Source organism: Balaenoptera acutorostrata, chromosome 12 (assembly GCF_949987535.1).
Source record: "Balaenoptera acutorostrata chromosome 12, mBalAcu1.1, whole genome shotgun sequence".
Lineage (NCBI taxonomy): Eukaryota > Metazoa > Chordata > Mammalia > Artiodactyla > Balaenopteridae > Balaenoptera > Balaenoptera acutorostrata.
Genome location: NC_080075.1, coordinates 74,398,679 through 74,422,001, shown reverse-complemented (window position 1 = coordinate 74,422,001; position 23,323 = coordinate 74,398,679). Strand labels below are relative to the sequence as shown.

At 50.4% G+C, this 23,323-nt stretch overlaps 1 protein-coding gene across 23 annotated transcripts in view; it reads right to left on the bottom strand.

Moving 5' to 3' along the window:
* Nucleotides 1-5,662: 5,662 nt before the first annotated feature.
* The window catches only part of DTNB (dystrobrevin beta), a 255,206-nt gene continuing 237,545 nt past the window's right edge, over nucleotides 5,663-23,323 (bottom strand). For 4 of the 23 annotated variants that reach the window (XR_009009898.1, XR_009009900.1, XR_009009902.1 and 1 more), the window contains 6 exons: nucleotides 15,784-15,943; nucleotides 14,911-15,000; nucleotides 11,363-11,416; nucleotides 8,177-8,223; nucleotides 7,871-7,905; nucleotides 5,663-5,977 (listed from right to left, as the gene is read on the bottom strand). Coding sequence is in view for 14 of the 23 variants with exons in the window: in XM_057558171.1 (XP_057414154.1) it covers nucleotides 14,475-14,608; nucleotides 14,911-15,000; nucleotides 15,784-15,943 (384 nt within the window). In the remaining 9 variants the exon portion in view is untranslated. The other 19 variants (XM_057558171.1, XM_057558178.1, XM_057558170.1 and 16 more) reach the window with 14 other exon arrangements.

Below are 23,323 nucleotides of genomic sequence, written 5' to 3'. Positions count from 1 at the left end.
CCCCAAGTCAGGCGCCGAGTCTAAGGCTCTGCTCTCCTCGGGGAAAACCGCAGTACCTGACACCTAAACCTCGCAAGCCAGAGGGCCCCCCAGGTGCGAGTGTGTGTGTGCGTGTGTGTACACTCCCGTGCGCATGTGCTGAGGACTCACTGCCCCCCTCACCAAAGCTGGGTGAAGTGTGTCTGAGGACACTTGCTGGGGCTGCAGAGGATTCAGGCTATAACTGATTATGAACTATAACTGCTTATTCACTGGTAGTGTGCCTGGGCCCCAGGAGCTATAAAGTATGTATTAGTCATGACCCTTAAATTCATGGGGACACCCTTTTCCCGGTCTCCGCTCCCATTCACAGGCCCAAAGATCAACAATTCTAAGTGACCATTTCCCTTCCTCCCTGCAGTGGCCTCAGCTGGCACCCACTGTCCTGAGGCTGATGGGCTTCAGAGGGCAGTGCAGTTCCTCCAAGCCCACTCCCCACCCCCTAGTTATGCCCTCAGACAGGGCTTCAACCTTAACCTTTAAGGTCCTGCACTCAGTGAGGACTGAAGACCTGAGGGGGCCTGATGGCTGGCACATAGTGCATATGAAGTATCTTCTTGAATAATAGTCCCATGCTAGGCTACATGTCCCTTCCTAACCTCTACCTCTAGCAGTGCTAGGCTCCACTTGTCTCAGAAAACCAAGCATGGCTATCTGGTGTCTGCCTCTTCAAAGGACCCCCTCCCCAGCAAGTCCCAGTTCTCCTCGTGGCCTCCCTTAAGGATTCTACGTGTTCTAAATGAAAGCAGTCACACCCACCCAAACCTTCACAGAGCTGGGAAACGAATAGTGCTTTCTGGAATTGGTAAACCCATTTGATGTCATGCCTGGCCCTTTGCCAGCTGTCCCCCCCCCCCCCCCCATGGGGTAGGAGGCAGGAGGCAGATGGCGTCAGCACACACCACCTGTTTGCAGACACACCCGGTGGGAGAGTCACCAAGCCCACCGCTTAGAGCCCTGGTTTTCCAGGCGGGGTTAAGTGTGCAGAGGTGTCAGAATCCTTGGCACCTGCTGTTTGTAACTGGGAGGGGCTGCAACACCTATCAGGTCCTCCTCTCATCACTTTCTCTCTTAGAACAATACCCCAGGCAGTGGGAGCTTCAGGTAGGCTGAAGGTAAGCCGCCCAGCTGGGGCCTGAATATCGTTTAGTGGAGCATATGGTATTTGCATTCTGGGGAAGGCATCTTGGTGTAAAAGCGCCAACTGCAGGGGCTAAGTGCCAGCAACACCCCTTCTCCCCTCTTCTTCCTCCCTCCCGAGCCAGGCAGGTCATTGTCTCCCTGACCGCTAACATTCTAGACTGTGCAGGACCCACTCAGCCACTATGCATCTGTGAGGTTGGTCGTCTGCAAGTTCAAGGCCTCGCCTATGATGCTGCCCCCACCGTCATGTCTAGGGGAAGATCTTTGTTTATTGATTGGTGGGGACCAAAAAGAAACAGTCTAGGATCACCCATCCCCCGGGGATCCTGGCCAAGAAATGCGACTGCAGAGCCCTCCTGGAACGGGAAGCCCTTCCTCCCTCTAGAGCAGACAGCGGACGCTGGCCTTCTTCCACCTGACCGGCGATGGCTTCTTGTACTGATGTGGATGCTTTTCTCCTCATGAATGTGTAGTACAGTGGTCCTCACAGTGTGGTCTTTAGACCTACAGCAGCACCACCACCACCCAGGAGCTTGTTCGAACTGCAAATTCTCCAGCTCCGGCCCAGAGCTACTGAATCAGGTACTCTGGGGGTGGGACCCAGCTCTCCACATTTTAAGAAGCCCCCCCAGGGGATACTGATTCTAAGTTTGAGAACCACTGGCATTGTCTCTTACACCTAAGAGGCCCTGGTAGGAGACCTCACTTGTTTTTCTGAACCACACACACGGAGAACCTGTCCAGGTGCATGTGGCTTGCTGCGATGGAATATCTGCCCAAGGAAGGTGGGCTATCTACCTCCCCCACTCCATCTGTAGCAGTCACCTGACCCCTGACAGAGGAGGCTAGGGAAGGCTAGGTTTGGAATCTACTGCATGGCTCCTCACATGCCCTTTTCTTCCAGAAGGTGCAGCAGGAATTCAGATGGCTCTAGGCATTGCCATAGCAACTGTACCTTTCCGAAGCTGTCACGGGCTACAGGAGCAGGGCGTAAGCAATGCAGAAGAGAGGGAGTCCGCTGGTAGAAAAAGCACACCCAGCAGAGGAGAGGGCTGTGACAATAAATGGAAGCTCAGCATGGCTGGGATTTACGAACCTGAGCTTGGTGGGGCCTCGACTTCCTCAAGACCCAGGATGCCTCTGGGACCTCTCCAGGGGTCTTCACAGCTACAAATCAGCACCAGCCCACGGGGCCCACGATGCTGACGGTATATGTCAGTTCTCTCAAAAGATCCTCTACCTAGGTTAAAGTAGGCTGGCTCCTGAATGGTCACAGAGCAATTAAGAAGTAAGTAAGTACCCACTATAGGATGACCACCTGTGTCCCATTCCGGGTCAGGGTTGAGGAAAGGGACCCAGCTTCAGGCTTTTGATATGGGTTTGCATTCTAAAGCAGATGCCAAGCAGTCAGGAGGCACCTCAGGGGCCTTAGATAATGGTAGATATTCTAGCTCGAAAAGAAATCAACTGTAGAGAATTTATTTAAAAAACAGACCACCCGGCACCGGAGTCGTCCCTGTGGCTCTCTCCAGTCCCCTTACCACCCTTAGGTGCTGGTAAACAGTGGGAGGCTGGGACTTTGGAGCCTCTCCTGTGTTTGAAGACGTTGATGCTACTCCTTGGCAAAGGCCAGCAGAGCGTCAGCCCCGCGGGGCCAGGCAGGGCCCAGGAGACATCCGCACAGGCACCGCAGCTGGCCCAAGCACCCGGCTGTTTTGAAGCCACTGGTGCTTTTAATCTGACTGTTCGTTTGAATCTTTCTGCTCTTTAAGAAGCAAGCAGTCCATGGGAGGAACCAGGAGGCGGGGATTCTGCCCTGTCCTCAGGGGCACAGCCTACAAAGTGAGAAGTCAGGGCTGTGGGGGAAGCAGTCACCCAACAGCGTCATCTAGGAGGCCCCAGCCCAGCCCTTCCCCACCTGATCTCCCCATTGGTTGGCACTGAGTGTCCCCCCCAGAACCTTCCATTTGCTTACTTCCCCCTTGCCCCTGCTGGCCCTCCAGGCAAGCTGGGATCCCCGTTTCCTGAGCGCGGAGGAGCACCTTTACACCTGAGCAACGTGCGGTTTCTCTTTCACCAGAGCCGCTGCGGCCTCCCAGGGCCTCAGCTCACTGCGGGTCAGTGTGGGCTCGGCAGGGTAGCGTGGGAGCCGCCGCGGGCGCAGGCTCTCCCCCAGGCGCGGGGGCTTCTCGTGAGGCTCAGAGGGGGAGTGTTCTTTCTTACACCCTGGGGGAAACCAGCTCCCTGGCTCCCATTTTCCTTCCCGCTCTCACACGTCTGGAGTGTTCCAAGCTGCGCCTGACCCTCATGCCTCGTCTTAAGACAAGGGCACCGTCCCCCCGCAGGAGCCTTGACCGCCTTCAGGAATGGGAGTCACTGAGGGAGGAGGGTGTGTGGAGGGAAGGATGGAGAGCGCCCCATCCCTGCTGCTTCACCCTGACTGCTCCCTCGCGAGGCTTCCGCATGACGCTCCGAGCATGGCCGTGGGGTGAGCCCACGGCCTCTGCACAGACCTCCTCAGACAGCGGGCAGGGGTCTGCAGGGGCGTGTGTGTTGGGGGTGCTGCGAGAGCCAGCTGTGGAGCCTCTCACTTCATTCCAGTCACTGCCCTTTATAAATATTTATAGCAGTCCTGCTACTAAAAATAACATCCTGGAGCCCAGGGAGGAGGAAAGAATAAATGAAAATCACCGGGAATTGGGATTGATTATCATGTGTGCGGGAGCAGAATGGAACCCGGAGAGGGGAGAGGCTGGGCCACCACGGCACCAGCACCTGGACGGTGCTCCCTCTGGTGGTCACGGGTCAGCGCGCCTGGCCTGGCTACTCTTCTGCCCTGGCTGGAGGAGGAGAAGAGGGAGGAAGAGAGGGAGGAGAGGGAGGGGAAGGAGGAGAGGGAGGGGAAGGAGGAGAAGGAAGGGAAGGAGGAGGAGAAGGAGGAGGAGAGGGAGGGGAAGGAGGAGAGGGAGGGGAAGGAGGAGAAGGAAGGGAAGGAGGAGGAGAAGAGGAGAGGGAGGGGAGGGAGGGGAGAGAGGGGAAAGAGGAGAGGGAGGGGAAGGAGGAGAAGGAGGGGAAGGAGGAGGAGAAGGAGGAGGAGAGGGAGGGGAGGGAGGGGAGAGAGGGGAAGGAGGAGAGGGAGGGGAAGGAGGAGAAGGAGGGGAAGGAGGAGGAGGAGGAGAGGGGAGGAGGAGGAGGAGAGGGAAGGAGGGGGAGAGGGAGGGGAGGGAGGGGAAGGAGGGGAAGGAGGAGGAGAAGGAAGGAGGAGGAGGAGGAGGAGAGGGAGGGGAAGGAGGAGAGGGAGGGGAAGGAGGAGAAGGAAGGGAAGGAGGAGGAGAAGGAAGAGGAGAGGGAAGGAGGGGGAGAGGGAAGGAGGGGGAGAGGGAGGGGAGGGAGGGGAAGGAGGAGAAGGAGGGGAAGGAGGAGGAGAAGGAGGAGGAGAGGGAGGGGAAGGAGGAGAAGGAAGGGAAGGAGGAGGAGAGGGAGGGGAGGGAGGGGAAGGAGGAGGAGAGGGAAGGAGGAGGAGAGGGAAGGAGGAGGAGGAGAGGGAGGGGAAGGAGGGGAAGGAGGAGGAGAGGGAAGGAGGAGGAGGAGGAGAGGGAGGAGGGGGGGAAGGAGGGGAAGGAGGAGAGGGAGGGGAAGGAGGCGAAGGAGGAGAAGGGAAGGAGAAGGAGAGGGAGGGGAGGGAGGGGAAGGAGGGGAAGGAGAAGGAGGAGGAGAAGGAAGGAGGAGGAGGAGAGGGAGGGGAAGGAGGAGAAGGAAGGGAAGGAGGAGGAGAGGGAAGGAGAAGGAGAGGGAGGGGAGGGAGGGGAAGGAGGGGAAGGAGAAGGAGGAGGAGAAGGAAGGAGGAGGAGGAGAGGGAGGGGAAGAAGGGGAAGGAGGAGAAGGAAGGGAAGGAGGAGGAGAAGAAGGGGAGGGAGGAGAAGGAGGGGAAGAAGGAGGAGGAGAGGGAAAGAGGAGGAGGAGGAGGAGAGGGAGGGGAAGGAGGAGAAGGAGAAGGAGGGGAAGGAGGAGAAGGAGGAGGAGAGGGAGGGGAAGGAGAAGGAGGAGGAGAGGGAAGGAGGGGGAGAGGGAGGGGAGGGAGGGGAAGGAGGAGGAGAGGGAAGGAGGGGGAGAGGGAGGGGAGGGAGGGGAGGGAGGGGAAGGAGGAGGAGAAGGAGGGGAAGGAGGAGGACTTGTTGGGGCTGCAGTGTAGAGCTCTCTCCCTGCTCCCGCTTCCCGCCTGGGCTGCAGCGCAGCGGCATCAAACAGGGCGGAAGCCTAAGCAGTGAGAAAGGAAGGAGGCTATTTTTAGCACAGTGGCCAGGGTGTGAATGTTGGTAGAACTGAGCAGGGCCTGAAGCTGTCTTTGCATGATAGAGGGAAGAAAACCTGTTGGTTTTTAAAGGGCAAAGGTCAGGCGGAAACTTGTGCCCCCATCCTGGGGAGCACCCCAAGTGCTGGCGAGACGCCAGCAAGAACTCCACCAGGTCACACACACACAGGAGATTCGTGCTGTTTCTTTTCTCTTTTCAACCTCCAGTAAATTCCTGTTGCAGAGATGAGACCATGCCCGGAGGGGAGTGATGAAAATGCTAGTTCATGCAGGACTGGGCGAGGTGGGGGGGTGTGCCCGAGGCAGCACCAGCAGTCCCTCCCACTTCCCACCGTCTGGGCTCCCCTCGCCCAGCGGGTGGTGACGTCTGGCAGCCTGCAAGCCTGGTCCAGGTGAGCGGTGGAAAGATGGACAGGAATGCGCCTCTGGGGGAACACCTCTCCTTGCTCGCGTTGGTGCCAGCTCACTCCACGTCCCCTGTGCCTGTGCAGGACAGACGCACTGTGACTCCCGGGCACCGCCGAGGGTCTCCGAGCAAAGGCTGCTAACATCTGCTGGGGACAAGACAATGTGCAGGGATGGCGCTGCTGGGACGCTTACCTTTCAACTCGGGACGTGCCAAGAGCGACAGTGCTCACACCCCCTTTTAGGGAAGGGCGCATTCTCTTTTCTGGGGGTATCTCTAGTCTTTGGAGTCCTTGCTTAGGTCACAGGGTCAGGAAATGTTTCCAGGAAAGAACTGTGTTCGCAGTGCAAGGTTTGGAATGTAGTGGTTTCATGGGAAGAAGAATTGTGACTGAGAAGGGCAAAGAGGTCAGAGATGTGCTGAGAAGCACTGAGTGGAAGGGAAGAAAGCCCTAGCCTCATGCCCGAAGAGAGCAGAACTTAAGGGTCCACCTGAGTGTGCAGGCTTTTCATTTGACTCTCCACTAGTGGTGAGTTTCTCAGTATTCCTCCTGGGGTCAGAGGACAGCACTAGGAGCAGAGGATCCAGCTCCGATTCCAGTTCTGGCACCAAGCTCCTGGGTGGTGGGCCTTAGTCTCCTCATGTGCATGAAGAGGGGTGGGACAGGTGGCAGACACGCCTTTCCTCGTCCCCCAGTTCCTGTGTGCCCTGAGGAGAGGGGCTCTGACAGGCTCCCCGAGGGCAAGTCAGCTCCTGACTGCCTCATGGCTGCGGCAGCCAAGGCCTGCTGTCAGGAAGGGCCTCGTCTGCATGCGCAGTGAGTTCAGGGAGAAGCCCGCCCCAGCCTTGGAGGGTCCGTGATTTCCAGGGCACCGAGAGAATTTCCGCAGCTCGCACTGCCCATCTTTAGCTTGCACGATCCCTGAGTCAGTGGAGGCTCAGAGACAGCAGGTCCTGGAGTGCGAGCAGGACAGAACCAACGGGTTGGTGCAGACAGGGGGAAGGCGGGGGTGTCAGGAAAAGCCCGGAGGCTGCTCCAGGATAAGACTGCTGAGAAGGGCCTGGGAAAGTTCCTTTTCTGGATCATGGGCTGCAGCCCTGGCTTTTCTGCCTGGAAGATCTGTAACTGAGGAAGATGGCCTAACTTTTAAACACAAGAGGTGGGGGAGGGGAGGGAAGAAAAGACTGAAAAATAAAGAGAAATCTCAAGGCTGCACCAAAGGCATCTATCCTTGAAAGAACCCTTCTCTTGAACAGATTAGTTGTCCAATTATTTTCGTCCCTTCCTTTCAGTGTGCAGCGCATGTCCCGAAACTGCAATACCTTGGAACTGGAACTAGATAAAAGTTAAGGTCCTGAGATGGAAAAGTATGAAAGACTAATTCCTAAAGGCAATGGGCATTTGCCTGTGAGGAAATCTGTACTTCTATCAATTTGTTTTAGGAAGTGAGAAGGTGCAGCTTGGCCAGGCATCACGGGAAACGACTTGGTCGGCTTTGCAGAGTCAGCGTGACCCCGCGCTGGCTGTGGTGTGGACCCCCAGAGAGAAGTGATAGTGGCTGGGGGAAATCAGGAGCAAGGAGGCAGCGGCAGCCCCGGGAGTGACCTCTGACGCCCGCTCCCAGAGCCGGTTTCAGCCAGCAGCGTCTGGTGTGCCACCTGCATCCCAACACAGGTGACACCAAGGCCTGCCTGAGGCCCAGGCCCGCAGCAGTGCAGGACGGCCCAGCCGGTATGCTGGCGGGGCTGAGCAGAGAAGAGGAGCAGCTGGGCTCGTAAAGGAAACCCCAACTTGGCTCTCACGTGTTGGGGTGGCTCTGGCTTGGGAAGTGTGAGAGAGGAAAGGGCGGAGGGAAAGGGCAGAGGGAAAGGGAGGAGGGAGAGGGCGGAGGGAAAGGGCGGAGGGAGAGGGCAGAGGGAAAGGGCGGAGGGAAAGGGGCCGTGGGGCGGGCAGAGAGCACCGTACTCACCCGCGCTTCCTCTCTGTCCCGGCTCCTCCGCTAACCTGTGCAGCACAGACACAAACGACATACTGAGGTCACAGTCGGGGTCTCTTCGCCACCCGGATGTTCTCCTGGGGCCTCCCTGACCCATGGGCTCCTGGGCTTGCCTCTCCCCTTTTGCTCCTCGTAGGTTGACCTTGCCCGACCAGGTATGAAAACAGAGGGGAGTCACCCAACCTACAACCAGCAACTGCAACTGACCTAATAGGGCCATGGAAACAAGTGCCTCTCAGGAGGAGAAAGACAATAATACTAAAATAGAAAGGAATCTACCTTAAACCTAGGGAGCAGTTACATCAGGGGGCACAGTCCGTGTGGTTCTGAAAGTGAACAAGGTGAAAATGGTTTAAACTATGATAGGAGCAGTAGTTCCTTCCTGCAGACGTATCTGCTTGGGATACTAAATCATACTCTTGTTCACCCTGAAATCTTGAACCATTGCCTGGACCCTCAAAAGCCTGTATCTATTCTCACCAAGGACCACTGCTGTCAGTCTACCAGACACGTACTAGCGTTAAGTGTGCAAACTGGATTTATAGCTCCCAACACCGTGGGGGCAGGTTCTGGGAGAGGTGATTCTGAAGGACACAGGGACAGAAAATGAGGCCGTGGAGTAGCTGAGACGAATTTAGGGCTCTGAAGTAATATGGGGGAAGTTATGTTAGCCTGCGTTTCATCTATATAGTCTTGGCTACAAGTACTGACCCCTCAAGGTGAGGGGATGCAAAGTGGGAACCCAGCGGAGCAGAAGCATTCCCCAGGGGGCCACCAGACAGGCAGCCAGGGTAGGCAGGGAGAGGCCGAGGTAGAGGTGAATGTGGTTGGGGAGTCTGGCTGGGTCGTGAGTTCTTCAAAAGTGCCCATTTGGCTCTCACAGTTTTTGCGCTGAGCAGACTATGCCTGACAGGGTGCTGACCCAGTTGTGTTTGTATTATGTCAGCATGATTTCAACCCCAAAGAAGCAAATCGTTCTTTCTGGTTGATACTTAATTGCCCTCTAATGCCTAGGTGACAGTAGTTACTGCTACCTCAGTCTATAGTAAAAGCTCACGCCTAGATCACAGTGGAGAATCAGAAGGTCCATCCATAAAAACACTTGGTTTTAGAACTATACCCACATAACAGCCACACGTTGGCTATAGGGACACATCCTAGGACCTATACAATGTTGAGAGTCAAACATCCTTTTTAAACCCTACCCATCTCTCACCCCAACTCTTAATACTCTTCCCCTTGGGAATGACACCTAAAAGCCACAGAAACAGAAATTCAGGCATTCTCATGAAAAGATTTCACATAGACATACAAAGCAAGAGGTGCAAAGAAAGAAGAGATGTTGACAGGGCAACACAGGTGCCAAGACAGAGGGCCCCTGAGGGTACCAGGTACCAGACAAGGGAAACCATACCCAGTCCATGTGTGAGACAGAGCCTACATCCAGACTTGAACCAGGTCTAAGGCTAGAGTCTGTGGTCAGGGCAAGGCCCAAGTGGTCAAGGCACAGTCCTCTGTGTGCTTCGGGGGAGTGGGGCAGACTGAGGAAAGGCCATGGGAAAAGCTATTGGGAAGGGAGGGGGGTATAAGGGAAGAGAGGCCAAAGAAGCAGCTGTTATGTCTTCAGCCAAGAACATTCCACATGAATGCCGGGATCTGGTTGGACTGTGTGTGCGTGCATGCATGTGTTTGTAGCATGTGTTTACATAAGCGTAAATCTATCTCTGTGTGTCTCTTCTTCTCTTCACCTCTTGCACTACAACCCTCCTGCCTTCTTCCTAGTCCCCCATCGGTATGCGGAAGTCAGTCTTCTCTCCATTTCTTTGCCGCATTTCTAGATGTTTCAAACACCGCTGCCCTCTACTGCTGACCTTTTGACGGCCATGCCAAATACATCATTCTCAGCAATTCATCATAGCTATCGTCCACTTTCTCCCAGGCCTCGCTCTGACTCACTCGATGATTTCAGCACCTGGAGTATGTTTTTCTTCTCCCCGTTTCTTCCTTGGCAATTCCAGTGTCCTTGCTGACAAACTCCAAAGACCTCACCTCTTATCCACACCAGCCACTATGGGTAAAAGCTCTGGACACCCCCCTCCCAAGATGCTCCCCCTTTCCCATCACAATTTCCTTTCCCGTATCCACTTCTTTCCACCCTTCCTTAAGACTTCTCTCCCTTCACGTGGTCTCGCGGTCTGCTCAGACTAAAGCATGGGCTCTGGCGTTAGAGACACCTGGGCTGAGTCCAGGCTCTGCCACTTACTGCCTTACGTTGTTTAACCACCCTGAGCCCTGTCTAGAATCCTTTCCTCATGGCGCCGTGGAATCAAACAGGAAGAGCGTGTTACGTGCAGAGCACCCAACAGGGACCCGAGAGAGCTGGGCCGGCTCTGTCGCACGCTCCACAGCCCCCTCAGGGCAGCCGCCCACCTCTCCCCCTGACAAAGTGCTCTCCTGCACACCGCCCTGCTTATTTCCTTACGTTTATGGATCTACTGACATCTCACTACATGCCAGGCACTGTTCTAGGCACTGGGGATACAACCTGAACAAAACAGACCGAAGTCTCTACCCTGTGGAGCTTATATTTTGAAGGAATCCAGCAACTGGACATATTAATACACCACAGAAATAACAGCTAACTCTCAAATGTCCAAAGAGAATTGTGTTATCTGTTCAGGGTAACATAGAAACATGAAGATTAAGAGCATGAAGTTTGGAGTGAGAAATACCTAGTTCAAATCCAATCTTTACCACTTAATAGCTAGTTGATCTAAATTTCTCTGAGCCTATTTCCTCATTGGTAAAATGAGGATATCATTATATTACATATCTCACCAGGTTGTTGAGGACTGAATGAGGTTATACATGGAAGTCATTTAGCACAGCTCTTTTGAACATAAGTTATTAAGAAGGTTTTATATACAATAAAATGAGGAAGCATTACTGTCCCGTGCTGATACCTTTCTCTATTGCTTTTAATTCCTCCGAGAAGCCACAAAACCATTTGGCTATTCTGTCCACAATTATCTCTGCCTTTTCAGAAACTCTTCTTGTACTTATAATCATACACTCAAAGTTCGATGACTAACTTTTCCTGCCACTTCCTTTTATCTCCTATTTATTTTGCATATCTTAATTTTGCTCTCCTAACTATATTATAAACTCCTTGAGGCAAGGGGTCACGTTTGGTGTTTTACTTGTGTCTACTTCCTGTATCCCATCCATCTATCATAGTGTCAGGAAATCAGGAAGCTTTTGTTGATCCACTGACACAACCACTTCTAGGGAAAAACTTGATGGTCAGTTGGGAAAAGTAGGGAGAAGGATCCGTGGGGGTCTGAAAGCTTTGGGGAAAGGTGGCAGCAGGAAGGAAGGCAGAAACAAAAGGGAGAGAGGGATTTCGTTCAGGGGCTAGGGCTCTGGCTCCCATTCAGACTAGGGGTCCTGTGGAGCTGCCTTTACCTCTGTCTTTCCCATTCTGCATCTTCTCTTCTTCTTCCTCTGCACCTTCCCCTGCTGTGAAAACAAGTCCAAGGAGGCCAGTGACCCTTCAGCACAGTAGAAGCATAGGAGGAGGGAGAAATGAGTAGCTTAGGAGGCTTGGGATGAAACCCTAGCTAAAAGCTCATGGCTTCAGGCCTCCAAGGGTGCTGAAATCACCTAGTCTGCACCCTGTGTGGTCCATGCCCCAGCACCATGTCCCCATAAGCCCTGAGCCCAGAGAAGCAGTGCAGTCTGATGTCACCCACCCAGCTTCTGGCTCTATTGCTGGCTTCTCTAAGGTGATGATATCTACTAGGTATATGGCTAATACCTTGCATTCAGGTTCAAGAAAACAACCATAAAAGTGTACAGCAGGGAATACCTAGATGAACACTGGCTTCCGTTAAAAAAAACCAAAACAAACAAACAAAAAACGGGTTTTAGCTGATGACAAACTTAAAATGACTGAACAGTGCAAAGTGGCTGTGTGGAAAAAAGCTAATGCCATCTAAGGTTACTTTCCCTGGGGCCTGTTCAGGGAGGTGGCAGAGCTCACTGTGCTGGGGGCGGAGCGGGGAGCAGGGGGAAGACCCCTTGCAATGTGGAGACGTTCTCAGCCCTGGAAACTCACTTTGAACCAGGGCCTTGCAACACTTGGGCACACGGGATGGCCAAGTGAAACCCACGTCACGTGAGGAATGGCTGAAGGAACTGTGAACGGCTGCCTGAAGAGGAGAGGCTGCGGGAGAGCCACGTGATGTACCACCAAATACTGGAAAGGCTAACATGAGAGGAGGGACTGAGCTCACTCTGGGTGGCTTTAGAGGGTGGAATGAGGATCAATTCGCTGTAGAAAGGAAGATTTTGGCTCCCTGATAAGGAAGAACTTCCCAGTGAGGAGAGCTGGTCATGAACGAACTCGCTGGAAATATTCAAACAGAGAACTTTTGTATCAGGCAGCAAGCTGGATGAAATGACTTCCAAGATCCTTTCCAACTCTAAGAGTCCATCATTTGTGAAAAGATTTCAGAAAAGATGAGAAGGGCAAGCTATGGATATAAACAGTATGCCCACGCTGTACAGAATACATGGAAGATAATTTGAGCACCCAATCTCATCCTCATGAAAATCTCAACAGTGATGGTAAAAACAGGTTGGGGACTTCCTGAGGACGCAGTGGTTAAGAATCTGCCTGCCAATGCAGGGGACGTGGGTTCGAGCCCTGGTCCACAAAGATCCCACATGCTGCGGAGCAACTAAGCCCGTGCGCCACAACTACTGAGCCTGTGCTCTAGAGCCTGCGAGCCACAACTACTAAGCCCGCATGCTGCAACTACCGAAGCCCGCCCGCCCTAGAGCCCACGCACAGCAACTACTGAAGCCTGCGTGCCTAGAACCCGTACTCTGCAACAAGAGAAGCCACCACCATGAGAAGCCCGCGCACTGCATCAAAGAGTAGCCCCCGCTCGCTGCAGCTAGAGAAAGCCTGCACGCAGCAATGAAGACCCAACGCAGCCAAAAAAATAAATGAAAAAAATTTTTAAAAAACACACAAAAAAACATGTTGGTGTTGGGCTCTTCCACTCACTGAGAAACTGGCAGCCTTGCACGTAAAGGGAGTTTACCTCTGTGTTTGACAGAGATACTGTGCCATGTGTGGGCCTAGTCCATCCACATCTACCGGGGACTTCAGGGCTTGGGAGAGTGGAGCATCAGTGAAAGGGGCCCTTGTGGGATTGCAGACATGAGCCCTTGTCCTGTGTGGGGATAAGGACAGTATGGTGGTAAGAGCATCGGCTTAATGTTCAGACCTAAGCTCTAGGACCAGCTTTGCCCCTTCAAGCTGTGTAACTTTAGGCAAATCTCTTTTCTGATAATCACTCACTGCATTTCTAAAGTAAGGGGAGTGGACAATGTGATCTCTAAGGTACCTTTCAAATACATTACATGGTTTTGTTAAAACTATCCTTTCTTACTAGGAAAGATTGCTGAGTATCCCCATACCCTTACTTATTATGAAGCTGTTTGGTCTCTATGTGCTTTGTGTTTAATGATGTCTAGTTACCTCCCAAACTAGTGTGATGAGCTCATGAACCACTCATTTTGCACAAACCCTAATACGTGGCCATGAGGCATGAGTGTGGTTAATTTCCATGGCCTGAAATCCCCTAAGAAATTCCCTCCAGAAGTGGGATTTCTGGCATCTGTGGGGAGCTATATTAGGGAAGGGACTTTCTAAGCACCCATGAGGTCATCTCAAAGGTGGTCATCTCTTCTGTTTATGTGTGTGTGGAGGGGAACAGTGCTTCTAAAAGGGATTGAGAAATGGTACCAGAATGGAGACAGTGTTACTGTAATGCTGCCTGAACAGGAGAACTGGCATCTTAACTGTACTGAAAAAACCAACACAGGCCACACACTTATTCTCTTCTAAATGAAAACAGCAGATCTGAGAGCGAAGCCGTGGGCCAGACCTTGGCCTGGTCCCATGACAACACTAAAGGCATATGCTTTCTCCTACAAAGGTCTGAAGGAGTACACAGGCTCGCCTTCCCTAAGCGCATGCACAGATGATTTCAATGTATTGTGTTTGAATAAGTACATGTGTCTGAATAGCTCACGGAAAACCTGCTTTATATTTTTATTCAATAACCTTGTTAAGCTAGTTCAAGGTATCCAAAAGCATTACATTAGGTGGAAAGACACAAAAGAGGGCCATCTGTATGAGTGACCCACAGCACTTAGGAAGGGAATCTGTTTGTTTAATATATAACACGGGAATCTGACCACCATAAGAAAGATTAGCAAAATATCTGGCGGCTTCAAAACTGATGTAATCATGGGGATTCTTGAAGACATGCTGATATGGGAATGGCCTTCTATTTCTTCTCTCCTTCCTGGGTATTATGTAAGGGGAAATATGCCATGAGGTAAGGGTCTCTGGAAAATCACTGAAATAGCTAAGAGACAGACACTGAGAAAGAAGTCATAGATAAGACTGAACATGAGGAACGAAGGAAGCAACAGACTCAGGTCATGAACTTCCAGTGAAATCAGAGCCTCGTCATGGACAAAAAGAGAGAATAGGGTTTCAAAACCAAATCAGATAGGAGAGAGCAGAAAGGCAGCCGGGAGGAAGTCCAGAAGCTTTTGCAGCTGACGCGGTTCCAGTCGTCCAGGAAAGTTCTGGAGCGAGACAGCTGAGCGGGCCTAAGGGAAGAGCAGCTGTGGAGGAAGCACAGATGGAAGACAAATCAAGTGAGGAAGGGGCCTAACTGAGCTGAATTTCTTTACAGTCGGAATTGTGTTTGCTCCATAGGGCATACTCTTAAGAGGAACCTAAACGTGTGATTATCTCTATGTGATCACGTGTGGGAGAGAGGCTCCCAGGATGAAGGCATCCAGCGCATCCCTGGAAGGCAAGAAGACTGCGTGGTGAAATGAGGGAGACGCTTTACCACGCAGTGAGGCAGCGAGGAGGGCGCGGAGGGGGAGGTGGGAGGCTGGGCAGGCGCTGTGGGCGTCACCTGAGTGGAGCTCCTTCACCAGGGATGACATGGTGCTGGTGATGGAGTCAGCGGCCACCAGCAGGTCATTGCGGAGGTCTCTCCTCGTACCTGAGGGCAGTCAGAGCAGATGGCGATGCCGGGTGGGTCGGGGGGAGAGAGCTGAGTGAACGCCTCGGTCGGCGGGGCCCTGGGACTCAGGGCAGAATTCCTAGGGGGAGATGGGCCGAGCAACTCTGCCCGCTCCCAGGCCGTCAGGAGCACCGGTACCCAGGTCTGTGGTCCTCCTCCCTCTTCTCTACCTGAAGAGCAGGACCCTGTCAACTCCATACTTCTCAGCCCCAATCAAAGGAGGTGGATTCTAGAACAAGTGCTCAGGCAGGACTTACTCGCCAGCTCCACCTCCCTGCTCTTGTCTCCGCCCCAAGAAGACTTCCTGCGCTGCCTTGTCTTCCCCCAACCACATAACGTCGCTGGCCGTTAGCTCCATGGACAAGGAGGCTTCAGCAAGGTCCCGTTTAGAGTTCCACTCCTTCTCTTGTTTGCTCTAAAGACTTTCCAGGCCAAGCACCCGACTTCGGGAATGCTTCCATCCAGTTCCTCCGGAGGAGGCAAAGCCCAGAGGACAAGGCACTTCCCACAACCCAGAAAAAAGAGCACAGAAGCCCAGGAGGCCTGTACTTCGCACATATACAAAGCCTGCAGACCTCCCGTTGCAGACCAGCCCATCTAATGAGAAGGGGTCAGCGCTTGGCTTATTTTTACTGTATGTGGAAATCTGATCATTTAAAGCAAAGTGCACAAAAGAAAAGAAACTGGGAAAACCTCAGTAGGAATCTTGTCCACGTTTCCAAACCCCCTCAGCGCTCCATTATACTCTGCTCCCGGACTCACCCTGGGCGAAGGCCTCCTGCACGTCCCCGCCGACTCCGCTCAGCGGGTCCTGAGGGCAGTGGGTGGGTGTGGAGCCGGCGGAGGTGGAGCGCACGGGCATGGGCATTGGGCGGCCGCCTCCGTGAGTGGGCGACGTATGCGGCGATCCTGTGGCCTGAGCCTGGGAGAATCAAAGAGATAAAACATGTCATCTCAGGTGCCTTACCTCTTTGAGGAAGGGGAAAGTCCTTTTTTTCAGTCAACCTGAGCCAGCCCAGGGCTTCAGTTCAGTGGTGCAATGCAGTGCACGATCACATTTGAAAGGAAGGAGTCAGGCTGCCTCCAGCACTGGTGAGAGGAAGAAAAGGGAAGGAAAGGGAGAAGGGGAGAGAACAAAGGGGGAGGAGGGAGAAGAGGCAGCGGGAACACTGAAGAATGGACTAAAAGCGGGAGGGAAAGGGGCAGAGGCGCACAGGGAGGGGGGCCTTCCAGGTGGACAGAAGGAGCAGAGCAGCTGGTTGGAGGATCTGGGGGGGGGCTGGGGTCACACAGCTGGGAAATAATATACAAACATCTTTGATTTTTGTTTGCAAACACATTCAGGCACATTATCTCATTTGATCCTCATAACACCTTGTGAGTAGAAGGGGCACATGTTTCTTGTATCCATTTTACAGAAGAAAAACAAGGATGAAGAGAGGAAGAGCTCTGTGTCAGGCTGCACGGCTCGTCAGTGGGAGATGCTGGAACAAGCCCTTCTACTTCAAGGGCAATGACACGTGTTCTGCGCCTCTGCAGCTGCCAGGCCACAGGGAGCACGCCTGAGTTTGCGGGTCAGGAGTCTAGCTGCAGGCTGTTCCCAGGAGCCCGGTCATCTGGCCCGTCATGCTGCACTCGTCATGCTGCACTCGTCAAGTACACACAGTGAGGTCTTCTGTGAGCCATCCCGTGGGGACTAGGTGAGAATGGACACACGTTTAGTGGAAACCAAACTTTCCTTGTGAGGTTCTGCCTCAGTTTTGGAGAAAGCTTGGAGCAATGGGATGAAATTTTAAAACTCCAGTTAAAGGGAGCTCGCTGAGATTTGGGCTCTGCTGCTCTTCAGAGGAAGGGCAACTGAGGGTGGCATATAGACCGGGGTTTTCTTTGGAAGCAAAACTGGGAAAATATAAGCCAAAGTGTGCAAATGAGTTCAAAGGAAGATAATTATCCTTTGGGGTCTGGCTCAGAAACCCTACGTACAAACAGAACTTGCCACCTCGAACAGGCTGACAGGCTGTATGCACAAAGCCCCACCTCAATGCTTCACCCAGTGTGAGCGCCGGACCAAATGGAAATGGTCTGTTCTCCATCATTTCTTGCTTTGATTCACGTCTGTGTGTTTTAATTTGAGAAACTTACAAAATACGGAAAGCTTAAAAGTGGAACATAATAGACCACTCAAATTGATAATTAATATTGTGTCAAATTTATTCCAACCTAAAAACATTGCAGATAAGTCTGAAAGACCCCTTTGACTACTAATTCTTTCCAGTCCCCTCCTCTCTTCCCTTCAGAGGCAGCCACTGTCAAAGGTTTTGGTGTGAAACTTTTTACCTATGTGTACATATGTAATTATGAATAATATATGACATTTCGTGCCTTTAAATTTTGCATGAACGGGTATCATACTGCACATATCATTTTGCAATTTGCTTTTATCATCTAGCATACTTTAAAAAAATGTTCACTGAAGTACAGTTGATTTACAATGTTGTGTTTAATTTCTGCTGTACAGCAAAGTTAGCATACTTTTTGAGATCTTTCCATGATAAAAATAAATATGAACTTAGACCCTTACCTCACATTATATACAAAAACTAACTTAAAATGGATCATACCAAATATAAGAACTAAAATTATAAAACTCTTAGAAGGAAAGATTAGACAATGACTTTTCAGATATGACACAAAAAGTACATACTACAAAGAAAAACAGATAAATTCGACTTCATTAAAATTAAAAACTATTTTTAAAGGACACCTTTAAGAAAGTGAAAAAAACTCAGAGGATGGGAAAAATGTTTGCAAATCATATATCTCATAAGGGACTTATATTAGGAATATCTACACAATATTGTAAATCAACTATACTTCAATAAAAAAATTAATTAAAAAAAGAATATATAAAGATCTCTTGGGACTTCCCTGGTGGTCCAGTGGGTAAGACTTTGCGCTCCCAATGCAGGGGGCCCGGGTTCGATCCCTGGTCGGGGAACTAGATCCTGCATGCATGCCACAACTAAGAGTTCGTGTGCTGCAACTAAGAAGATCTGCAAGGAAGATCCCACGTATCGCAACTAAGACCTGGTGCAGCCTAAATAAATAAATAAATATTTAAAAAAAAAAAGATCCCTTACACTCAATAATAAAAGGACAGGTAACCTAATTTAAAAATAGGCAAAGGGGGCTTCCCTGGTGGCGCAGTGGTTGAGAATCTGCCTGCTAATTCAGGGGACGCGGGTTCGAGCCCTGGTCTGGGAAGATCCCACATGCCGCGGAGCAGCTAGGCCCATGAGCCACAACTACTGAGCCTGCGCATCTGGAGCCTGTGCTCCGCAACAAGAGAGGCCACGATAGTGAGAGGCCCGCACACCGCGATGAAGAGTGGCCCCCGCTTGCCGCAACTAGAGAAAGCCCTAGCACAGAAACGAAGACCCAACAGAGCAATCAATCAATTAATCAATCAATCAATAAATCTTTAAAAAAAAATAGGCAAAGGATCTGAATGGACATTTCTCTAAAGAAGATATGCAAATATCCAATAAGCATATGAAAAGATGCTCAATATTATTGGCCATTAGGGAAATGCAAATCAAAACCACAATGAGCGGGACTTCCCTGGTGGTGCAGTGGTTAAAAATCCGCCTGCCAATGTAGGGGACACAGGTTTGATCCCTGGTCCAGGAAGATCCCACATGCCATGGAGCACCTAAGCCCGTGCGCCACAACTACTGAGCCTGCACTCTAGAGCCTGCGTGCCACAACTACTGAGACCACGCGCTGCAACTACTGAAGCGCATGTGCTCTAGGGCCCGCATGCTGCAACTACTGAAGCTCACACACCTAGAGCCCGTGCTCCACAACAAGAGAAGCCACTGCAACGACCGTGCACCACAACGAAGAGTAGCCCCCGCTTGCCGCAGCTAGAGAAAGGCTGCACATTGCAACGAAGACCCAATGCAGCCAAAAAACAAAACAAACACAAAACCAAAAAAACCCAAATAACCACAATGAGATACAACTTCACACCCACTAAGATGGCTATAATAAAAAAGACAGAAAATAACAAGTGTTGACAAGAATGTGGAGAAATCGAAACGCTCATAAACTGCTGGTAGGAATATAAAAATGGTGCAGCTGCTTTAGAAAACGGTTTGGCAGTTCCTCAAAAGTTTAAACATTGACTACCATATGACCCAACAATTCCACTCCTACATGTATATACTGGAGATAAATGAAAATCTATGTATACACAAAAATTTGTACACAGGTGTTCATAGCAGCATTATATATAATAGCCAAAAAGTGAAAACAAATCCAAATGTCCGGGGACTTCCCTTGTGGTGCAGTGGTTAAGAATCCACCCGCCAATGCAGGGGACATAGGTTCGATCCCTGGTCCGGGAAGGTCCCACATGCCACGGAGCAACTAAGCCCGTGTACCACAACTACTGAGCCTGTGCTCTAGAGCCCGTGAGCCACAACCACTGAGGCTGTGTGCCACAACTACTGAAGCCCGCGCACCTAGAGCCTGTGCTCCGCAACAAGAGAAGCCACCTCAGGACTTCCCTGGTGATGCAGTGGTTAAGAATCCGCCTTCCAATGCAGGGGACACAGGTTCGATCCATGGTCCGGGAATATCCCACATGCCGTGGAGCAACTAAGCCTGTGTACCACAACTACTGAGCCTGCGTGCCACAAATACTGAAGCCTGTGCCCCGCAACAAGAGAAGCCACTGCAATGAGAAGCCCGCACACCACAATGAAGAGCAGCCCCTGCTCAACGCAACTAGAGAAAGCCCTCAGGCAGCAACGAAGACCCAATGCAACCAGAAAAAAAAAAAGAAAAAAAAAGTGTTGGCGAGGGCATGGAGAAAAGGGAACCCTTGCGCACTACTGGTGAGAAGGTAAACTGGTGCAGCCACTAGGCAAAACGGCCTTTTTCCTCAAAAAATGAAAAACAGAACAACCATATGATCCAGTAATCCCACTTCTGGGTATATATCCAAAGAAAATGAAAACAGGGACTTCCCTGTTGGTCCAGCAGTTAAGACTCCGTGCTCCCAATGCGGGTGCCCAGGTTTGATCCCTGGTCAGGGAACTAGATCCCACGTGCCACAACTAAAGATCCCACATGCTGCAACTAAAGAATCCTGCATGTGGCAACTAAAAGATCCCACACAGTGCAATGAAGACCTGCGTGCCACAACTAAGACCTGGCACAGCCAAATAAATTAAAAAAAAAAAAAAGAAAATGAAAACAGAATCTTGAAGAGATATTTGAACTCCATATACACTTGTTCACTGCAGCATTATTCACAATACCTAGGATATGCCAACAATCTAAGTGTCCATCAACAGATAAACAGATAAAGAAGATATGGTATATATGTACAATGGAATAGTATTCAGCCATGAGAAAGAAGGAAATCCTGCTGTGTTATTTATGGTAAGTGAAATAAACCAGACAAAGAAAGACAAACACTTCATGGTATCATCAATATGTGGAATCTAAAAAAAAGTCACACTCAGAAACTGAGAGTAGAAAAGTAGTTGCCAGGGGCTGAGTGGTGGGGGAATAGGGAGAGGTTGGTAAAAGGGTGTAAACTTCCAGCTAAAACATAAGGTCTGAGGATCTAATATTACATGGTGACTGCAGTTGGTAATATACTATTGTATAGTTGAAATTTGCTAAGAGAGAACAACTTGAATGTTCTCACACACACACAAAAGATAAATATGTGAGGTGATGGATGTGTTAATTAACTAGATGGGGAAATCCTTTCACCATGTATAGGTTTATTAAGACTCTACAATGTATACTTTAAATATCTTACAATCTTATATGTCAATTATACTTCAATAAAGCTGAAATAAATATAGAATAAATTATAAAAAATGAACCTGTGTCTAGAACATATAAAAAAACTCTTGTAACTGAATAATAAGACAGGCAACCCAATTACAAAACAGGCAAAGACTTGAATAGACATTTCATGAAATAAGATATACAAATGAGCTAAAAATTACATGAAAAATGCTCAACACGAGTACTCAGGGAAATGAAGACTGAAATCACAAAGAGATACCACTTACCGACTGAAATAGCTACAATAAAAAAGACTGACAAGGATGTGGGAAAAGGGAAACCCTTGTACACTGCTGATGGGACTGTAAAATGGTACAACCACTTTGGAAGTCTGGCAGTTTCTTAAAATGTTAAATGTAAACTTACCATATGACCCAGCAATTTCACTCCTGAGTATGTACCCAAGAGAAATAAAAACATATGGTCATCCAAAACTTGTACACAAACGTTTATTAGCAACATTTAGTTTAAAAGGCCAAAAGTGGAAATAACCCCAAAGTCTACTGACTGGTGAATGCCTTAAAATGTGGTTAATCCATATAATGGAATACTACGAAATCTCTTTTTGATGTTTTTATCCCGGTTTAACTTTTATAATAATTTTCCATTGACAATTCAACATGTTCTATCTTGTGAAATATTCTCTTCTATTTTGTCAGGGGTTATAAAACATTTATTATTATTTACTCTTTCAGGGTATGTATCTTTTCTTCCCGACTAATTTATAAACCTTAGGAGTCCAGTTTTGTCCAGATAACATTATCACATATTAATCATTGTATTTTGGGAAAAAACCTCCACCTTTCACCCTATAATTATCACCCTCTGCTTTTTTGGCCATTTTTATGGGAGAGGGGGAAAATAATAAAGCATAAAATTCATTCTAGTTTGGAAAGTGCTTATGAGCAATCAGACCTAGCAGTTTCAGCCCCAATCCAAACTAGATAAGGAAGCTGGGAAGAAGGTGAGAGAATCTGCAGAGAAGGCAAGAAAGTCTGATGCAGAGGCCTGGCTTTGCAGGAAAGTCCTGAGCCAGCACAGTGTGGGATGTAGGAGATCACAGAAGTGGTGGACACTGGCAATGCCCAGGCCTTTCCTGGGCCTTCCCAGGGCTGAGGGGAACAGAATAAAGGTCGTTTCTTGGGTTGCCTGGGCAGCCTCAAGGAAGGACCCCACGCAGCCAACAGCTTCCCATAGGCTGACACTGTGAGAAGCGATGAGCCCAAAGCTGTCTCTCCATCACAGAGGAGTTAGAGCCTCGGTGAGGTCAGGTGTGGACCTTAGATGCTGGGGGAGTCTACGAACTCAGATGCCTCAGCCACCGAATGGAGGGTGCTGCCCACGAGAACCAGGCCTGGCCACAAGCAAAGGACATGATGGCCTCAGCACAGGTCAACTTGGAGCTATGGACACTCCTCCACTGATGCCACAGCACCCAGCAAAAGGCCCCAAGGTGGAGCACTCATTTTGGGTGCAGGAAGGGGGATAAGAATCTCTGAAATGACTGGCTTCAGAGTTTTCCTAGAAATGCCCAGACTAAGTGCCCATCTCAGAAAGTGAGCGCTCAAGAGGGAAATTAAGGCCACTTAAATAATTTTTTTCCCTAAGTACGTGGCCTGTGAAATTCAAATTCACTTCACTGTATGACAGTTATCTGTACAGTTATCTGGACAGTTATGCTGTCCATCCCAGCATTAAACATGTGGCAAGTACTCAATAAATCTTGGTGAGACTGGAGCCAGGCATCGCCACCCAAGGACTGAGTGTCACAGTCGTTAAGACCGGAGATGAACAAATAGGTTGCTTTTTAAGAACATGAAGCTGAACCTCTGCAAATATTTTAACAGGAAAATGATGATGGGGAATGAAGTAAGAGGGATGGACAGGGGTAGACAGCCACATGCGGCTAAATCTCTAGGATCAGGAAATGAAACCTACTGCCCACCATCAGCTTGAAAATAATCAGGCCCCCTTCCTGGGATCACTGCCCAGGACATGTCTTCTGAGGAAGATAGAAACCAGACTCCTGACATTGTCTTTGTTCAGAGCAGTAGAAAGAGAAAAGCTGAGACCACTGGGAAGGCATAATTTTCCCCATGGATCTTAAACTTCAGCCCTTGGCTTTAGGATCATGTTGGATTAAAGCAATGCTAGGATGGAGCTGTCAGGAACCCTATGTGCATTCTGGGTCCAGCAGAGCAATGCCGGTTTGGCATCCTTGTGGGGCAGTAAATCCCAAAGGCCCCGGGAGAGGCACAAGTCATAGGTAATCGATATGCAGGTACTTCAGCCAGGCCCGAAGCTGAGGGATCCGGAATGGGGTTGATCTGGAATGAGGCATATATTGGTGCAACGGAGGTCAACTGACTCTGCTCCTGGGCAGTTTAGACAACAACCATCTACTGAAAGGACTGCACTCTCTCTTGCCTTC